General features: G+C 34.7%; 1 protein-coding gene across 3 annotated transcripts in view; it reads left to right on the plus strand.

Moving 5' to 3' along the window:
* Positions 1-22,183, plus strand: part of LOC145248314 (pyridoxal kinase-like) — a 67,586-nt gene that overhangs the window by 26,182 nt on the left and 19,221 nt on the right. For all 3 annotated transcript variants that reach the window (XM_080110221.1, XM_080110223.1, XM_080110222.1), the window contains exon 6: positions 4,435-4,520. In XM_080110221.1, coding sequence (XP_079966347.1) covers positions 4,435-4,520 — 86 coding nt within the window. The remainder of the gene's footprint in view (positions 1-4,434; positions 4,521-22,183) is intronic.

Consider the following 22,183-nt stretch of genomic DNA (forward strand, 5'->3'; position numbering starts at 1 on the left):
TATACATCTACCTACAAATTAGGTCACTTCTTTTTCTTGACCTTATTTATGCCTTCATTCATAGATAAGAGTTTGTAATTGTAACACTACCTCTAGAACAAATTGGGTGATTAGGATTGACTTAATACAGTGACCAAAACGTTCCTGTACACTTAATGGTTTATGAATGGAGGCCATAAATTTTTTTTTTTATTTATTCAATACTAGCAGGCTTACCTGGTGTTGTCTGAGTCAAAAGTATAACATATTTCTATTAAAACTCCCATCTTTCTACTTCTCTCTCTCTCTATCCATCTCTTTATCATTCCCTCTTTCCCACTCCCCCACCCTATGATGCATGTGTGTATACCGTATATGAAGGGCTTGTCCAAAAAACTTCCAACGAATATGTAATCCATATGACATCAGGAGTGATTCCAGATTGTGATAGTCAAGCCCCCTACAGAAAAAATCATAACTAAGAACTGTGTATATGAAATCCCATGTAAATGGAAAACTATACAAAGGTGAAACATGTCGTCTGTTGAAAGTACAGTTAGAAGAACATCAGGAAGCCGTAGTACGTGGAGAATCTGAAAAGTCAGTTATAGCTGACCATATCTGTAAAGAAAAGGGAAACCATCTACCATTATGGGACGAAGTAAAAATTATAGACAGAGAGGAACGGTGGAGAGTAAGATGACTGAAAGAAACTGCACATATGCTGGGAATAACCAACTGCTAAGTAGACCTAGTATAGAATTCAATATGATATGGGAACCAGTAATTATAAACAATAGATAATATATACAAGTAATAAGTAAAAACATTAATATATGCAAGTAATAAGTATAGAAATAGATATACATTAATATATAGTAATAATTAATAATAATTAGTAATAAATAGTGGTTTACAACTAGAAATAAAAATAGGTTTAAGGCTCCTAAAATTTGTATTAGAATTGTCCGTAGGGACCCGTGGCACAGTGGTTAGCGTACTGGGAAAAATCAATTGTAAAAGTGACCTTCTCCTGAAGGTTGAAGGTGCAATACTCAGTGTGGGTGACCAAAATATGCATTTGCGAATTACTTAGGACCTCTATCCAGTCATGGCTGATGGAACAAGAGCACACTACCCCCGTGAAGTAAATAAAGGGTTCTGCTCGAAATTCCGTCCAAATTCCCGAGTTCAACAAGATACACCTGAAGAAGGAGGTTATAGGGACTGAAATGTGAAAATCACACTCAAGATGAGAACAGTAGTCCGATGAATAATAAAAATAAGCAATCCTCATTTCAAAAGTTCAGAAACGTTGTTTAAAATTTGTTGAAATTTTGTAAAAATTTGCCTTCTTGTTTGTTAGTTGTAGAAAAGTCAATTTTTATGGTGTATAACTAAAAATGCAGGTTTCAGACAAGTGAAAGCTTCTTACAAATGTAATGTCATTTTGTAGTCAATGAAAATTAATCATTAACAGAAGCAATAATTCTTAGATGAAACCAACGTAAACATTGGGCAAAATCCCATTACCACTTGAAAAAAAAAAATGTACAAAATGACATGGAAGCAGCTAAGATTAATTTCAACAGTTAACACACTGGCTTCGATCTCAGCTCAAGTTTTTTTTTTTTTTTTTTTTTTTTTTTTTTTTGTTTTTTTTTTACTTACAAGTAGTGGAAAAAAACATACTGGTATGCACATGTTTTAATTTCTTTCCTTTTTTTTTTTTTTAAGGAATGTAATGTTTAATACTTAGCAACATCAGGTACGTCTGTTAGTAAATGTAAATCCGTAAAGAGAAAATTCAGATTTGGAAAATGTCAAAACAATAATTTAATTCACTAAAATTTTCAACTTGAATTTGTTTTGTGAAAGACGTGAAAACACTAAATTAAATCCACCATATTGACAATTTTTCTTCAAGACAGGATTGTTTTTATATGAAAACAATTTGTATATATCCGGCATTGCCTGGTTGAAACATAGTTTTGGACGGAGTGATTAGTAGGGTTATGACAGCAGCATATTCTTTGCATTGTCATGACTCAAGTTTTTATCCGACACAGTTAATCAACCGAGAATCACATCACTCTATATAAAAGCATATAAGATATCAACACTCAAGAGTCAAAACAATGAAAAGAATATGCTGTTGTCACAGCCCTAGTTATTAGTCACATACTATTTAAGATACACCAAATATCCTAATTTTTTACGAAAAGTAACCGTATCTTGGTCTATGAAAATCAAACGCGAAGTAACTCTCATAGCTTAAATAAATAAGCTTACTTCTGGTTTTAAATGCAACAGTTGTCAGCTATTAATAAGTGAAAATAAATTAAATAAAAATTAAACTTTAAATTAATTAGATAAATCAACTTTAAATAATATTTCTAAATAGAGCAGTTAAAACGATTCTATTACAGCAAACAATTAATAACATCAAACTAATTATTAAAATAGATTTTCTTTAATATGCAAATGAGGTTAATTATTGAATGTAGATTTTCTTTTGAATAAATAGTATGTGTAGAAATCATGATGGAATAAAAGCTTACATAAAATTATAATTAATAAATTTGTGAAATGGTGTACCTTTTGTACAACAGACTGGAATACGACTTTATTATAATATATATAATATATATATATATATAGATTCAAGCAAGCAAGACAGTTTTATAATAATATAGATATACAATAATGGGAGCATTAAGTTGGTAAGCAAAATTCTCTAGAAGTGACTTGAAAAGTTTGTCCTCTTCAGCAAAATGAGAGCATTAATAACCCATGATGACAAATGGTAAAAGGGGGGGACAGATAAGTTTGAGCTGTGATCACCCGTACCAGCACAGTGGACACCTACTTCTGGATATCTGATGTTCATCTGACCAAGAAGGCTCATCAAGTGACAGCCTTTCCTCCAACCTGATCTTTCACTGATGCAGTATGCCTGCAACTGCTACATTAACCAACTGAGTATGGCATGCAACAAGCGGTTTGATACGTAATGGCAGCAAAAAAAAGTGGAGACCTGCTTCTGTTTGACTACCGAGAAACAACCATCTTGATGTTCATGTCTTCTCTGCATCGAGCATCGTTTGTGATGTATGTGGATAGACTGAGAGAACTAGCATTGTTGTTTAATACACCCCCTCTCTTCTCCCTCGTCCATCCGTGGATCACATCAATTATCAGAGTTGGATTCTGTTACCTCTGAGAGACGTGATGGAACTGCCAATAATAACAGACCCTTGAATAGAGTAGAAATTTAGAGCTGAGAACTTCACCATCTAAAAGACTAACAAACCATTCTCCACAATTCGTGGCAGTCGGGACCATTAATAGAACAATACTGAAAGGAGATGGTAAGGAGGAGAGTGCTCTATTGTGCTCAGTTGTAGATGGTGGCAGAATCGGGGATTAATAAGCTTCTCAGACAAGTCCGCAATGAAACTGACCTGGAAATACTGATCACAAGTCAGCATTGCATCTGTGATTCAGAACTATTGACGGGCTGAGAATGAGGCATTTTTTGCATTTATTAGAGAGGAAGTAGTGCTGTTATTTCTTAGCATTTATTGCGGGAGGGAGGGAAGGAGCTGTTATTTCGGTATGTCGAGTTTTTAAAAAATTTATTTAATCCTGAACAATCATGTTTGTTGTAAACTATGTACAATCTATAAATATAAAAGCGAAAATGTTTGTTTGTCTTGCAAAAACTTTCGACAGAGACAACGGATCCTGATGAGATTGGTATCGTTTTAAAGCTCTGTCCTTCGGATGACAAATATTGAAAAATTGGCCAAAATCATTAATTCCTTCACGTTAAACCCTGCTGTTTTTTACAAGGAGGGGTCGCTTTTCTTTGTCGACATTTGTGCAAGTTGTTGTTTTCTTTCTGACTGACTAGGCTTAATTTCAATGCTCTCCACTTCCAGTTTGGCCTTAGAGACATTGGCTAAGACATTACATTTTTTTCACTTTCTTTTCCTCCTTTGCGTCATGGGTTCAAGCCTGCCTGCCTACTACCACTTTTTTTTTTTTCACTATGCCTATTGTTGTTTTGATCCCCATCTCCCTTCACTACTACCACTCCCCCGATTCCTTACTTGACCTGAGCAACGCCAGGAAACCCCGCTACTACTTTTTTTTTTTTTTTTTTTTTTTTTTTAACCTCTCTACCCCCAGACTGGCTACTGTTGTTTTGAACCCCCACCTCTCCACACATGGGCAACGCTGGGTATCCCTGCGAGTTAAACGTAAATCAATATTTTTGCCCATATTTCGAGAGGAAACAGTGGTGGCTGAATTGCAGGTTCACACAATTTTGAAGTGCATAAATGATCAAAATAGCTCTGCAAACATTTTAAGTGAGCAATTCCATAGTCTGTGATGACATTCATAAGAGCAATGATGCACCCTCCATTTTCTTTTTCTTTTTTTCTTCAGTATGTGCCTGAAGAACTGCTTCCCGTTTACAGAGACACATTGTTGCCTTTAGCAGACATTACGGTGCCAAATCAATTTGAAGCAGAGTAAGTTTTTATTTATTTTATTTTTGATTTTTAGCTTTGTTTTGTCGCTTACAATTATGCGGGTGATCTCCTTCGATAACAAGACATGAAATAACCTTTGACACAATCCAGTGTTTATGGTAAAGCAAACGGTTTTAATATTAAGTTTAGAGAAATTCAACATAACCTGAGGCAATGCTGGGATAAGCAGAGAACAATTGTTGTTTAAGAGTGTTCTTTCTAAAGTAGTCATCGTCATATTCAACGTCTGGTTTACGTTAAACCAAATACAATGATGAATATTAAATGTTGAATATTAAGGTGGGTATGTTAGCTAGTACATATTAGCGATTAGGTTATGAACAGAAAGGTCAGCAAGAACTGAAGGATTGATCCTGCTGCATTGTAAGAAAAAAAATATTTGATATTTAGATATGATATCAAATATGTCAGGTGCAACTCTTGACATTTTGAAGTTTTTTTTTTTTTTTTTTTTAATTCATATTTATTGCATTTTTGTCCCAAAAAAGGCACAGTTCTACTTTGATGCAGGAGGCTACTATCTGGAACATAATTTGCAGGGGTACTATGTAGGGAGTTGAACAGCAACATGTCTGTTTACATTACACTTGAACTTCTGCATGTCAGTACAGTCAGGAAACAGGGACTTGAAAGGGAATTCCAAAGTCTAGCAGTCTTAGGGAAGAAACTATTAGAGTAGAAGGTTTTCCAGCATCTAGGGATGGGATCTTCCTGCTTGTCTGGGGTATTTACGTTGAAGTGGGTACAAGGCGTTGTAGTTTGTCAGATTACCTTCTATTAAAATACTTGTAAAACAAGCAGTGGAATGCAACCTATTAGGTTGGTGTCTTTCTTTTGAACCCTGTCTACAAGTTGCAGACATGTTTAAAAGTGATCTAACAAAGTTATAATTAAGTGATCTGCTTAAAACATAAAATTTCTCTTTCTTCCACTTTCTTATTGTCCTGTTTTACCTGTTGGTCACTGGACGATCATGTGATTGAATAAATTTTTCAATCTTCTAAGAACATGCGGTTTGAATTAATTGCATGGTAATTAATGTAAGAAATATGCTGCGGCTTTTGTTTAAACTAACGCAATCATCCTTAGTTGCGATATATGTAACATAACGCATATGAGCGCGTATGAGAATAACAGCAGCAGCCAAAGGATGGATGGCAAGTGGCAGTATTAGCAGCAGCGTTTAAACATGTATGCAAATTGGCAAGTGTGCTCAAGTTTGCGTCTGAAGAAAAAGAAAAAAGGATACTACATGGTCGGCAAAAAAAAGTAAATTCCAAAGGAGACAGATGTGTAAAGTGAAAGTGAGAATGGGTCGGCTGTGGCCAGCGTGTGGTTGGAAGAAAGAGAAACACCACCCAGGTCAGATGGACATGTTGCACTGAGAGACTTTTTAAGTGATGTTCAAGATGGGAGATTAACGGTAAAAAATTGCCAACTCAGATTTTTATTTATTTCCAGTTTTATTTTTATGAATTACTTAAACTTAACGGCCACATTACATTTTACTTTAGTAATTCATAAAAATAAAACCTGTAACGTCCACGTTTGCGACAACTACTCGATATCTGTCCATGAAACATCACAGAGAAGTCAGTAAAGCTATGGATTTATTCTAATTTGCATAATTAAAAGTAACCGATTCCACAGCATTATCTTGATGGTGCACGTGTGCCGATGTAACAATAGTTGTCCTGTTGAGAATCTAGTCTATCTTACTATTTAACTAATTTATTTAGGAAGGAGATGGGGGTTCATACCTTTCGACTTTTGACTGCACTTGTATCAAAAAAAGTTAAGCAACAGAATTCTTGCTTTTGGAACGTGTGTGATACGGACGCTAGCAATAACCCGATACAGACTTGACTAGTAACACCAATATGAACTCTAACGATAATGTCAACACAGATTAAGAGAGACCTACGAAGCCGCTCACAAATGACTCGTACCTCAGGAAGTGTTTGGTGAGAGCACACACACACACACACACACAATTCTTGGGCGCTTCCAAACATTCTCGTCACAGTACTTCCATTTTCAAAATAATGCCATCTGGTATTCTCAAATGATTATGTATATTGACCAGAATCCACGTTGCTTAACTTCAGTAAGTTGACAAAAACCACTGTTTTTAACTTGAATTAGAATGATCATGTATGTATGATCATGCATATTTTGTACGATTTCATTTTGAAGGGATTCTTATGGATCACATTTAGCGAAGAAAGTTATCGACTCCATATTTTTTTAGTTATTTCCCTTGGACTGATATCAATGAGATCTTTCTGGAATTGTTTAGGAAAATTTTATTAAAGATTGGGTTTGTCACTTGAACTTAGGGTTTGATGGTAGATGTAAGGAATTTATTTTTTTTTGTGGAGGGAGTACCGTTCAATCTGTCAGGTTAATGATATTAGGGTAAGTAATTTAAAAAAAAAATTTTTTTAACTCGACATCGCCTCCTCTTTTCTGCACAGAATTTATCTCTCATAGCCAAAATTTAGTAAGGAAGGGGGTGTTAACTGCCCTAAAAAACTAGAATAGTCTGGAAATGGGAGATCATTTTAGGTTAGATTTGATTCTTCTCCCACTGAACTTTCACTTTTTTTTCTCCCTGTCAGTATAAATGTTTTATAATTTTTTATTTTTGGTTCTAGCTGGAGATGGAGCATCCTATGTGAGATATTCACCTGCTATCTCAGATATTCCAACTGAGAGATCTTTTTAAGATTCTATCCATAGCTTTGAGTGAAATTGTATCTTTCTTGCACTTGGTTCACAAGGTATATTTGCCAGGTAGTTTTTGAAATTCTTTTTCTTTAGTCCGGTTGCTTTTATAATTACTGAAATGATGGAGACCTTCCTAAGATTCCAGTTTCTTTTTATGTCGTACGTAAGACCTTGGCATTTCATTATCTTTTCCATCTCGGCTCTATTTAACCTGCCATTGTTGGAGGGCACTAACTTTTACTGAGGTTGCTTTTTTCTTCTCATCTCGTGTCACTGTCCGGTTTAATAATGCCATTTTCTATACATAGCTGTAACTTTAGTGGATGAAATATGACTTATTTCTAATTGTTCTGGTCTATGTTCCCAGGACTTGCTGCTGCATTTGATACTCAAATTTTATAGATCGTCCAGTGGAAATATTTACACACTCCATTGTGCTACATTGTGTAGTAGCCGTTCACCAGCAGAATCTTACAAGTGAATGTCAGGTGGATTAAACTCTCTACTTTTGTGTGGCAGACCCTGCTGAGACCATTTATCTTTTTAAAAGCATTAGTAATCGAGCCTTCGATGACTACATATAATAATCAAATTGGACCAATGATAAAAATTGAATTATTAAAACTATCAAACGTCGACTAAAGATCAGTTTCAGCATTGCCCTTAATAATGAAGAAAATCTGATGAATTGTATAGAGATATGCTTGCAGTAAAAATGGCAGATGATGGTTAAAATTGAGGAACAGATGTTTACATGTTCTGTTTTGTATAAAATAAACTTGAGTTTTTTTAAACCTAATCCAATGAAAATTAAAATAAAAGGAAATGAAAGTTGTCTCCCCTTAGTTGATGAATAATCTTTCAGACACATACATATGCGCATGCGTGTGGAAAAGGAAAGAAATGAAAATTATTTATGTATTCATCAACATTTCGTCTTTATTTCAAGACTTTCTCAAAATGACTGATTTGAAGACTAACATAAGAGGCAATATTTGAAAATATTTGCATCTATCACTTGAATGTTTTTATTTTTTTTTCAATGAAACCGGCATTAGAATTCAAAATATGTGGTGTGCTTATGAAGTTTTTTATTTTAATTAAAAATCCTTTTTCTTTTTGTAATGAATATCTATGTTATGTCACAACTTTTGTTGTGAATGTGTTGTAAAAATAGTTCACCTCAATCTGAGTTCTGTTCGATTACTATTAGTAATCAGCTGATTGAAGGAGATAAAATGTAAAAAAGTGAAATCGAAAAGCTGATTGAAGGAAATAAAATATACAAATATGTAATAAAATCGAAAAATTGATGATTGTATTAAGAATTATTACTTTTTTCCTTTTCTATTACTTTGGATAATTTCCATAATTACTAGCATGCTGATGAGACGCATTAGGCTTTGAAATGCCTAGGTATAAAGATCATTTATAGCACCTCTTCTCATTGATGTTTTTTCCTTATTGAACTGACAAATAAATTCATATATACCTTTATTTTATTTTGTCTAAATTCCTTTCTATATATCTATCTGTTGGCATCCGTTAGTCTAGAAGACTATAGGATTGCGTATGTAGATGTGATTGAATACCGTCTTCTGTGACTGAATAAGCCTATCTTTGATTTACATTGTTGGTTACAGACGTCACAGGTGAAAGTCGGTGCATCGTGTAGGTGGTCTGTTGAATTTTGTTGACTGGTCTTCCTGAATTGTCTTTTGGTCTCCGCCTGTTCTGTGATAGACCTTATTTATCTACTAAAAGAAAATGTGTGCGCGAGTTCATTCCCTATGGACTCTAAAACGACTGGGTTGATTTTTTTTTTTTTTTTAACTTTCGCACTAATTCACTTTATGTACTTGGCAGTGTTCTTAGATAGGTTTTTATATCAAAATGTCTGTTGATAATCATATGAAAAAAATATGATGAAAACGAAAACAGGTGATTTTGGCTGAAGTTAATGCCTAACACTGCCTAACATCGCAAGTACATTTGAGAAGTTTTATTACCGCACAAGCAGAAAGGCTTGGCATATAAAATCAACAGTAGGTTCTTTGATATAACAGGGGCACACGTTTGAAATTTAGAGCACAATTGAAACTTTTGCATTTTAAACTATAATTCAAACCATTCTCTACAGTGCAATGTAAACTTTAATGTATTCTGGACTAAGTCACTATGGAGAGGTATATGGAGCTTCCTCCCATTGCACTGCAGTGTTTCCCCAATTTGAGCAGACAATCCATTTGATTGAACAATGGGTGATTTCACAGATAATAAAATATAGGAGGGTGAAATATTTGTCGATCCTCATTTAATCCTGAGCAACGTAGAGTCTCCCTGCTAGTCTCTCTCTCTCTCTCATATATATATATGAGAGAGAGAGTTACTGTTCTTGTATATTTTTGTTTGTTCATAATTCCTCCTAGGTTTCTGAAGAAAGACCTCGATATATCCTGAAACTAAATTATCCAAAGTACATGGATAAGTATATTTTATTTTTGTGTCAAATTTGTTTTCAGAATTTTTCATATTATAAATTGTTTTGGAAATATATACATTTTTCAAAGTAAATGTTGTGGACTTCGCATTCATGCTGAGCATGGAAAAAAAATGATTAAACAATGATTTTTGTTTTCATTTATAATTTGAAAATTAAAAAAATGAAAAAGAAATAAAGAATATTAGAATAGGGTTCAGGTACAAAAATCCCCATTTATTTTGGTAAAAATCTGGATATGCTTTGATGAGGTTAAATAAATTCTATGAATTGGTTCTTTTTCAGAATTCCCCCTATATTAAAAAAGAAAAAAAATTGGATGATGTATGTACCTATGATAAAAGCAAAAATATTATATTCCAAAAATCACATAAATTAATCAATTAGTTTTATTTTTAAATAACAAAATCAAATTTTATTAGTTACAGAACGTCTGTCTTGTCCGCCATTTTTAAAATGATCTAAAAATAAAACTCAATAATTTAAACTTACAAGATTTATGTTGTACTTTGTACGAATTCCAATTAATCACTTAAAACTGATCTTCTTTCTAAACAAACTATTTGATCAATGTACATGATTTTTAGAATGTTATACTTTCATTTTATCAAGGGTGCATACATCATACAATTTTTTCCTAATTTTTATTTTTTACTATAGTGAGAATTATTGACAAGAACCTATAAATTCACTGAAAAATATTTTAATAAATGTCATTTTATTTGCACCTCCTCTTTCCACCCAATTGACACGGATTACATTCTTGGTTGCCACTCCAAAAATTGTATATAATATAATGTAAACTATAATAATAAAACTATTAAGAATAAAAAAAACAAACTTATAGTGTTATGGTCTTGATGCAAAGGAACGTAGCGTTCCTCATTTAATCCCAAGCAATGCAGAGTCTTCCATTTACCTACAAATCAAACAAACAAATAGGAGAGTAGGAAATCGGACCTGGGTTTACTCTCAGCAACCGTCTATTTTGTCCTTTAGTTCTCCCATTCCATAAGCAATGTTTCTGAGGGGGAATAATAGTTTTTAGGTTGGAATCTATCCATCCTACCGCTTATCATTGACTAGTTTTTGACTTTGAAGTTATTTATTTATTTATTTGTTTTTAAACTTCTTACATTAAGTGGCTTCATGCCTTGTCTGAAGCGATTTCCATAAAAAACCAACATCGAACAATACTGATTTAATTTTGCATATATTTAAATGTTAAGATTGATTCTTCTTACAACAAATTTTGTGTTGCACTGGCAACTAGTTAACAGCCATATTTTGACATGTTGGCAACAGGTTGCTTCGTTGTGCCATCTTTGCGTTGGAGTCGTCTTGTCGTAACAGCTGTGTGTGTAGAATGAATAATCAACATCGTTTTTATTTTTATTTTCTGTGTTCTTTTTTTTCAGCAACTGAAATAGTCGTCTTTCTTTCTTGGTGGCAGTAAGACTATCACCCTTTTTTTTCATTTCCTTTATTATTCTGTTATATTATTGTTTTATTATTTGTTAAAGAAATGAAAAAACAAACTTTATTGTTGCTGTTGTCTTCCATATTGTGAATTTATTTTTGTTATAAAAAAACACTAACTTTTGTTCACCACAAACAAATTTGCCACCTGGATGTAAGGAGTTACTATTTGGGCCATATCTACAGGGGGCACCTATGTAAGGAGATGAGCAGGATATCTGTTTACATTAGATTTAAACTTCTGCATGTCAGTACAGTCGGAAGCAGGGAGGGAATTCCAAAATCTAGCAGTCCCGGGAAAGAAATTATCAGAGTAGAAGGGGTTCCGGTATTTCAGCATGTCTACATTGAAGGGGTGGGATTTTTGTTGCTAAACAGGTTTGTTGGGCATTGTATGTCAAAGGGGTGGACGAGTGCAATGAGTTCATCAGAATACATGCCATTAAAATGCTACAAACAAATTGATTATAGTGATAATATAATTCACTCCCTCCCTCCCCCTGGGGGGGTGGGAGAAATCTTAATGAGAAGTTTTGAAAAATATATTTGAATCTGATCTGGATGCTAACCAAAGAAAATGATTTTTTTTTACATGCCATCCAAGACTTCCTGTCTATGATGCAACTTTTTATTTTTATTTAAAAAAATTTTTTTTATTGCATTTTCACCCCAAACAAAGCACAGTGCCTCTTTGATGTTGATGGCTACTATCTGAGACATAAATTGCAGGGATATTATGTAGGGAGTTGAGCAGCAAGATGTCTGTTTACATTACACTTGAACTTCTGCATGTCAGTACAGTTAGAGAAGCAGGAATCCAGAAGGGAATTCCAAAGTCTAGCAGTTCAAGGAAAGAAACTAATAAAGTAGACGGCTTTCTGGCATCTAGGGATCTTTACTGCGAAGGGGTGGGATTTTGCTGCTTGTCAAGTTTATTTACGACGAGGGGGTACAAGGGCTTGTAGTTCGTCGGAGCACCTACCATTAAAATACATGTAAAACAGGCAGAGGGATGCAACATTTTGTTGATGGGACAGAGGTTGAAGCCTAGCAGCAGTGCAAAACCTATCAAGTTGGTGACTCTTCTTTTGAACCTTGTCCAAGAGTGAGAGACATAGCAGATGCACCAGCACAAACATGGCAACAGCACTCCATACATGAGTGAATGATGGCCTTGTAGAGGAACAGGACACTCTCACTAACAATACCACATCATTTTTTCTGTACATTGAATAAGTTCATATCAAGCATTATTGAAAAGAGCATAAAAAACAAATAATTCTTTTTAAATCAGTCGATTAGAACTGGAGTTATGACCATTTAAAGTATTAAAAAAATGCATGGTTCACTGGGTATTTTGCTTTAAGTCAGTCCTATTCAAATGCATATGAGTTTGTGACTGAAAATGGTAGGAAATTTGCACAATTTACAGATAAACCCATCTTTAAAAAACTGTATCTTCAGATCTTTTTAAAGTATTATGATGAAATTTTGAATATATTATCATAATACCATGAAGATTCAGTTGGTGTTATTTAGGACTATCTCACCATAACTCACAGACTAATTAGTATATTTCAGTTACATTTTAATGGCTATAAGTAAAAACATAATAGAAACAGCTAGGAAAAATGGTAAGTAAGACTTTATCATCATATTCATTTGTCATTATCACATGAAAAATCCAAGATGGCAACCGTGAAATCCATGATGGCCATCAAGATACGATTCAAAGAAATTAACAAAATATGGCTTGTAGCACATCAAATTAAACGAAATTTTGTACAGATTACAATTATGTTTTTAAGTACATTAAACTAATTAGGATAATTAAGTTTTAGTTTAATGGCTTCAAGTTGCCATGACAATTATTGGGTTGGTTTCTAACACTATTTTGTATAATTTTTTATTAAGTCATTGCCGAGACTTCAAATATTTCAAGAGACATGCTCAACACTACTTGTTTTTTGAACAAAATGTTTACAACACCAAAAATTTATCGCGATAGGTAGAAGAGTAACTTATCTTGCCTTTGGTAACATTTATTTGTTTTTTAACCACTTTTTCATACCTCTGTGGATTGTAAAACAAACCCAATAAATGTTATCATAGGCAAGATAAATTATGATTTTACTTAATTCGATAAGTGGTTTGTGTGTTTGAACTCGTTTCAAAGTTTTCTTTTATTTAAATAAATCAAGTCGTGTCGAGTTGTTTGAATTAAAATTAAACAAAAACAATTTTTAATGAAATAAAACAAAATTGCAACGTTGTTTTTATATTATTTCCAACTTAAATTCAAGTTTTATGATATCCTTTTTTATTGTTAGGTGAAAGTGCAGAATAGTTACAAAACACCTTATCTCCATGCTAAGAATGGGTTCCTAAATGAAGTTTAGGGAACTCTGTTTTCAAGTTACCCCTCGCCCCCCCCCCCCAAAAAAAATTTACAAAAATGCAGGAAATCAACCAATTTTAATGAAATTTCCAGTATTCATTAATTAACAGTAACAGAATATAAATTTTATACATATTTATATTGTAACATTTTTGAATGTCTTATTTGTGGTACTAAACATTCCTATCCTGTTTAGACATGTTTTTCATTTATTTTTACACAAACTTTTGGTGCTTATGGACTCCTGTTACCATGCTGAAATTATATTATTTAGAAATCCATTCATAAAATGGAAGGGTGTTCTGTAATTATTCTGTATTTTCACTTAACAATTTGATATCATAAAGTTTGAATTTAACTATCTACGCGAAATATGGGATGAAGTTCAGAATAGTTAACAATCAAGAACTCGTAAAACAAAAAAGATAACAAAAATTTTAAAAATGAATACTTTATGTTCGTAAATCAGTTGACAAATGCTTTGTTTACAGGAGATATTTTGTGCACGTCACAACACACAAAAATATTTTGTGCACGTCACGACACACAAAAATATTTTGTGCACGTCACGACACACAAAAATTCTCATATTGTATGCGTTTGTCACTATTTCCATCGACGCGTGCATAAAAAGTTTTCATCAAATTCTTTTCAAATTTTAGGACAAAAGAAATTAATATATTTGTTACGGGTGCGGTGGCTAATCACAACGCCGTAACACAGTATTTGCTATCGTAAGCAAGAGTAGGGAAAAAGGTTTTGAGGGAGAGTTATAAAAATACAAGAAGCAGATATTTTATATAAAAATAGGGAATTTATTAAAGACACAAAACATACCAAAACAAGATAGGCTGACAGAAATATTTATGAAAGTAGTATTTAAACAGGACAAAAGGGGATGAACACAATATTAAAATATGAGGGAAAAAGGGTAACAAGAGGAAGGTAATTATAGTGGGGAAAACTAGGCACAGCAATAATCTATTCTCGGAACTTAATACATAATATGATATTCAATACGTTTGGTCAAATGATAAACAAAAATACTTTACCCTCCGACGTAGTAATAGGGATGACCAAGTTGGGTAGTAGGTGGATTCTGGTGATAGTGGGTTGAGGTTAAAGTTCTTACGACGCCTTTGAACAAATCCGCCGGGGAGAAAGGCTGCCTGTGGAAGCTACTAGCTCACTCTTTCTCACTCACGTTAGGCTGTTACTCCCAGCCTTTTATATTCATAAGGGAGTGTATATCTCTTAGACCTCTTTTTCTTTCCTTTCTTTTCTTCTTCTTCCTAACCTTTCCTAATTCTATTTTTAGGGATGGGGACAACCTGAATGACCCTAGGTTCTGTACCCAGTCCATTCAAGGTCAAAATTAATACTACGTCTCTTGTTACACTTCCCCCCCTCAGAGTAAAAGTTTTGAGTTACAAATGAAAAACTTTTACAACAACAACAAAAAGCAAAAAATATATTAGTAGTTACGTACACATGATTTTAAGGTAATCAGTTCCAACAATATTCTGTAAAATAATAAGTCGGCAAAGGAGAACGCATTTGTAACATTATACTCTAAATAATGCGTCTGCAATAATATTGTTTTTTCCTTTAATGTGTTTGATGGTAATGTTGTATTCTTGTAGGAGAAGGCTCCATCTTGTCAGTCTCTGATTTTTGTTTTGCATCTTTGCAAGGAAAGTTAATGGATTATGGTCGGTAAAGACCAGAACAGGGTACATGGTGACGCTGAGATAGAAGTCGAAGTGTTGTAGTGTCGTCAATAATGATAAACATTCCTTTTCAATGGTTGAATAGTTCTTTTGGTGAGTGTTCAACTTTTTGGAGAAGTACCCAATTGCTCGGTCGATACCTTCATCATCCTCTTGGGTTAAGATGCCACCCATTCCGACATCACTGGCATCAATTTCTAGTTTGAATTGTTTTGTAAAAACTGGTGTTGCGAGAGCTGGGCCCTCCATGAGTGTTGATTTTATTTTGTTGAAAGCCGCATCACAGGTCTCACTCCATTTGTATTTTACATCCTTTTTAAGGAGGTCCGTGAGAGGACCTGCTATAGATGAGAAATTTTTACAAAATTTCCGATAAAATCCTGCCATACCGAGAAATCTCATTAATTGTTTCTTGTTGGTTGGAATAGGATACTCGAGAATGGCATCCACATTTGCGGTGATGGGTTTAACTTGTCCTTGGCCCACAGTATGGCCTAAATAATTTAATTTTGCATGACAAAATTCACTTTTGTTTAAGTTCACAGACAGGTTGCCTCTTCTAGCTTACGGAAGAGTTGCCTTATGATGTGTAAATGTTCGTTCCAAGTCATACTGTACACGATTACATCATCAATGTATCCATCACATCCTTGAATATCTTGTAGGAGGGAATGCATCATCCTTTGAAATGTTGCTGGTGCGTTTTTCATTCCGAATGCCATAACCTTGTATTGGTATAGTCCATCGGGAGTCACGAATGCTGAAATTTCCTTAGCGTTATCGGTTAAAGGTACTTGCCAATAACCTTTCATCAAGTCGAATTTACTGACATATTTTGATTTGCCAACTTTGTCGATACAATCATCAATTCTGGGAATCGGGTATGAATCACTTTTGATTACTGCATTCACTTTCCGAAAGTCGGTAACAAATCTGTAGGTGCCATCGCCTTTTGGTACAAGTATACAGGGAGAACTCCACTGACTGTTGCTTGGTTCAATAATATCATTTTCCAGCATATACTTGATCTCTACCCTCAACTGTTGAAGCTTGATGGGGTTGACTCTGTAAAAGTGTTGTTTGATGGGTTTTTCGTCTCCCACTATGACGTCGTGTACTGCAAAGGTAGTTTTACTAGGGACATCAGGAAAAAGATCTTTGAAATCACTGACCAAACCACACATTTCCTTTTTATTCTCATTTGACAAATGTTCAAATTTTTTATTTAAATTAGCTAGTATTTCCGAGTTTTTTAGATGACTACTCTGTCCCATTTCCTCCTCTCTGACAATTGTATTTTCATCGTTATTTAAAACATTTTCAGATGAGGTTATTTTTGTAATATTAGTTACTGTTGTAACTGGTTTACCCATATCTAACACATTTCTGTCAACGTATCCTTTTAGCATATTAATGTGACAAACTCTTCTCTTTTTTCTTCGATCTGGGGTGTGGATGATATAATTTACATCATTTATTTTTTTCTCTATTTCATATGGGCCAAAATATCTTGCTTGTAGGGGATTATGTGGGATGGGTAAAAATATTAAAACTTTGTCCCCACTTTCAAAGGTACGATTTTTACTATTTTTATCAAATATAGCCTTCATTCGTTTTTGGGAGTTTTTCAAATTTTCTTGCGCTATTTTCACGGCCCCGTGTAATTTCTCTTTAAAATTTGATACATAATCTAAGAGATGTAATTCATTTTTCTCCGTTAGCCATTTCTCTTTTAATAGCTTTAAAGGTCCCCTCACAGTATGTCCGAACACAAGTTCGAAGGGGCTAAATCCTAAAGAGTCTTGTACAGCTTCTCTAGCAGCAAATAAAACAAAATGGACGCTTTCGTCCCAATCTCTATTATATTGATAACAAAATTTTTTCATCATGGACTTCAGGGTTTGATGAAAACATTCGAGAGCTCCCTGTGATTCGGGGTGATAAACACTGGATTTGTGTTGTTTAATATCCATCTCATTCATTATTTGTTGAAATAGACCAGACATAAAGTTTGTGCCTTGGTCTGATTGGATGGCTGAAGGAATTCCAACTAAACAGAAAAATTTAGTTAAAGCCTTTACTATAGTCTTAGCTTTAATATTTCTTAACGGAACAGCTTCTGGGAAACGAGTCGACGTACACATAATCGTCAGTAAATATTGGTTTCCCATTTTTGTTTTAGGGAGTGGCCCAACACAATCCACTAGTACTCTACTAAAGGGTTCTTCGAATGCTGGTATAGGTCTGAGTGGTGCGGGCGGAATCTTTTGATTAGGTTTTCCGACCATCTGGCATGTGTGACACGAGTTACAAAAATTTACCACATCACGCTTAAGTTTTGGCCAGTAAAAATGGTTTAGAATTTTTTCATAGGTTTTATTTATTCCTAAATGACCTGACATGGCGGTATCATGAGCTATTTTTAGTATTTCTTGTCTATAAACCTTTGGAACTACTATTTGACTTATTACCTTCCACTCCTCATCCACATTAGCATCTAGTGGGCGCCATTTTCTCATTAAAATTCCATCGTTCATAAAAAAACACTCCCTAACTTCTTTTGTTTCCGTTTTTGGTAAGGCGTTATTTTTGAGGAGGCAAATTTCTGGGTCGTTCCCTTGTTCACTTATAAATTGGTCCCTAGTTAATTCGTCCGTTTTATTTTCTTCTGGGAGATTTAATTTTATTTTTTTACTCGTATTATTCTGTTGTTCTAACAGGTGGGATATGAAAGTTTCGTCAAGTCGTAATTCATCGTTTGGTATCTCTAGGTGTTCCTTTTCTAGTCGTTGTTTTCTTGTGGTCGCTCTGGTAATAGCGCATTCCGGGTAAATGTCGATGCGTTCCTCCCCCACTGTTTTATGGTTTACTACTATCTGGTCACTGACAATGGGATCAGCTATTACTCTCCCTCCAGCTAAATCATTTCCTAGCAGCAGCGACACCCCCTGAATCGGTAATTTGGGTCGCACGCCCACGATAACTGGGCCAGTTATTAATTCCGATTTTAAGTTAATTTTGTGTAGGGGCGCTTTATTTATAGTCATTCCTACCCCTTGTAATAATACAATATCTCCAGTGAAGGTAGATTTCGATAGTGGAAGCACGCCTTCTAATATTAAAGTTTGCGACGCGCCAGTATCCCGCAATATTTTAATCAGCTTGGCTTCTTCAGGGTCGTTAATATACACATAACCCTGGGATAAAAATGGCTCATATTTTTTCATGTATGAGTTTTTTTCTTTCTCGCTTCTCCCTAGCTTTGGGGAAGAAGACTGGTAAATACTATCGTTTCTCGTTTTGTGTGTAATAAAGGCATGTGGTTGAAACTTATTTTCTTCCCTTTTCCTTTTTAAGATCCGACACTCGGATATAAAGTGGTTATCTTTCTTGCAATAAGAGCAGAATATTTTATTTTCTCTCGGAACGGGTGCGGGCGGGACCCTTTGATTATAATTTTTATTAAATACGTTAGGAACACGCGGCTCGGTTAACATTTTCTCTTCTGTACGAAGGTTTGACTGTTTTTTTGTTATTTTATTTCTTTCCCAACACCTGTGGGTTAAATTATATGTATCCGCCATTATAGCTGCCTCCTTAACGGTTTTAATTTCTCTTTCGTCAACTCGCATTTGAATTTCTTGTGGGGCGCATTGTTTAAATTCTTCGATGAGAATAAGTTGGCGTAAGCTATTATAGTCATTATTTACGTTTTTCGCTCTAACCCATCTATCGAAGAGGTCTTCTTTTTCTCTGGCAAATTCTACATAAGTCTGCCGCTCAAATTTCCTATACTTCCGGAATTTCTGCCTATATGTTTCGGGTACTAACTCGTAAGCATTTAATATGGCGTTTTTTATTGTCTTATAATCCGCGGCATCTTCTAGACTAAGCGCAGAGTAAACCTCGGCGGCTCTTCCCACTAGCACGGTTTGTAATAAGGTTGGCCAGTACGCATACGGCCAATTTAAGTTTGCTGCGATTTTTTCGAAATGAGGGAAATATTTGTCTACTGTTTTTTCACAAAAACTAGGCACTAGTCTAACATTTTGTGCTGCGTGAAACGATGAAGCATTAGACTGTTGACTTCCATTACCCTGTAATTTAAGTCTTTCCAGCTCTATTCTCTCTTGCATTTTTAGTTTTTCCTTCTCTAGTTCTAACTGTATTTGTCTCTCCTGCTGTCTCTCCTGTATTTCTAATTTCTTTAGTTCCAAGGTGAGTTGCGTATTATTTTGTCCGTCTCCCTCGCTTACGGTAGCGGTTTCTAGAAGGTTGTTTTCTATTAATATTTTTTCTACGATACTTTTTATTTCGACCTTTTTCATATTCGGGTCTGTATCTATTTCGAAGAAATTCGCAATTTCTACTAATTCTGCTTTTCGTAGTTTCCTGACTTTTTCGCCCAGGTCGGCTAAACTTAAAAAATTCTCTACAGAAAAAGACATGATAATAGAAGAGCCGACTTAGTACGTCAAATGGTTATTATAATTTAATTTCTCTTTTTTCTAATACTTTTGCGAGCCCTCCCAAATTATCTACACAAATCCCGGACACGAGCCCCCAACTGTTACGGGTGCGGTGGCTAATCACAACGCCGTAACACAGTATTTGCTATCGTAAGCAAGAGTAGGGAAAAAGGTTTTGAGGGAGAGTTATAAAAATACAAGAAGCAGATATTTTATATAAAAATAGGGAATTTATTAAAGACACAAAACATACCAAAACAAGATAGGCTGACAGAAATATTTATGAAAGTAGTATTTAAACAGGACAAAAGGGGATGAACACAATATTAAAATATGAGGGAAAAAGGGTAACAAGAGGAAGGTAATTATAGTGGGGAAAACTAGGCACAGCAATAATCTATTCTCGGAACTTAATACATAATATGATATTCAATACGTTTGGTCAAATGATAAACAAAAATACTTTACCCTCCGACGTAGTAATAGGGATGACCAAGTTGGGTAGTAGGTGGATTCTGGTGATAGTGGGTTGAGGTTAAAGTTCTTACGACGCCTTTGAACAAATCCGCCGGGGAGAAAGGCTGCCTGTGGAAGCTACTAGCTCACTCTTTCTCACTCACGTTAGGCTGTTACTCCCAGCCTTTTATATTCATAAGGGAGTGTATATCTCTTAGACCTCTTTTTCTTTCCTTTCTTTTCTTCTTCTTCCTAACCTTTCCTAATTCTATTTTTAGGGATGGGGACAACCTGAATGACCCTAGGTTCTGTACCCAGTCCATTCAAGGTCAAAATTAATACTACGTCTCTTGTTACAATTCGCTATTAAATAGCGTTTGAACACAGTTTCTATCTTTACTTATCTTTGCACTAAAAAGCGTCAATTTTGAGATGTTCTAACTTTTAACTGGAAGGACGCATGTGTTGTGTTCTAAATTCTGTAGCAAATTCTTTTCCCTGATTAGTTAAAACAACTAGAACCATCGTTAATGGGTACAAGTTCCGCTTCGAGTATTTATATGAACACACCCTGACCGCTTATTTTCAAAAAGTGATATACCGCCAACAGGCATGCTATGTTGGCATATTTTGTCATTAATAGTCGGATTTTAAATAGTGATTTCTTTGAATATACAAATCACAACAAAAATATTAAAATACCATTTTAAAGTAAATTTTATTGTGAATCCAGTTATATAAGTTTTATTTTCATGGACGTAGGAGAAATGTACTTATTACTGATTTAAAGACTATGAGTGTCACATTAAGTAACTGTGTGACTTGTCCAGTGCTGAACGTTATGATGTCTGGTATTGCTACTCTCAGATGCAAGTAATTTTCTAGCACAGTAGAGAGAGCCCACCTTCTTTGCAGCAGCCTTGGCAATACCCTCGATGTATCTTTTCCAACTGATGTACCCTGTGAATGTTAAGCTGAGGAAAACACCCGTCTAGCTGAATCCACTGTGAAAAATTTTCCCCACTCTATATCTGTGCCTAAATCAAAACGCGGATTCCATGAACAAAGCTTCTTTCTTAGAACTGCACGCCTGTGGAACTCTGTTCCGTCTGCCTGCTTCCCTCCGGACTACAACTTGGATGTCTTCAAGTCCAATGTTAACAAATTCCTAATGAACCGCCCCCTTAATTAAACACTTCATCAAATCTCCACACTAACGTAATGTACTTGCAATAACCCTTATCCCTGAGTGGCTTCCGGGCCTTGATAAGTGGTGATCACTGTGTAAAAAAAAAAAAAAAAAAAAAAAAAAAGTCTGAACAAAGTACTTCCAGATAATGTATCGTTAGCCATGGCTATTAGTGGTTAAGAAGGTTTCTTGTAATTATTAAAGGAAAGAAGCTTAGTCTTGGCAGCATTGAACGTTACCATCCATTTTTCTTGAACTTGTCAGCTTCTACGCTTAGATTTCTAATGGAATTTTCCGCTTTTCTACATCTACTCTTCATATGGAAAATTCTGCTTTTAACATGCTCATATCTAAATATTGCTACATCTTTTTCTTCATAACACATTTCTTGACACATAGTTCTGATCTTGAACTTCTAATGGAATTTTCCGCTTTTCTACTTAATCTAATCTTCATGTGAAAACTTATGCTTTTAACACGACTTTAGCAATCTGTCTATTTGAAAGACTAAGCAGGTGGCAGATAGCCTCATCAGAATAGTAACTTGGCTGAAAATCGATTTTTTTTTCAAATACGTAAATGCAAACTGAACGTTTGTTGGTCAACATCACTAAGAATTATATTGCCTTTGGAAGGGAATGAAATTTAAGAAAACAAACAAAAAACTGAATTGTAACCAGAAAGAAATGAG

The sequence above is a fragment of the Euprymna scolopes genome, chromosome 26, assembly GCF_053919585.1.
Source record: "Euprymna scolopes isolate OS-2025 chromosome 26, ASM5391958v1, whole genome shotgun sequence".
Classification (NCBI taxonomy): Eukaryota; Metazoa; Mollusca; class Cephalopoda; order Sepiida; family Sepiolidae; genus Euprymna; species Euprymna scolopes.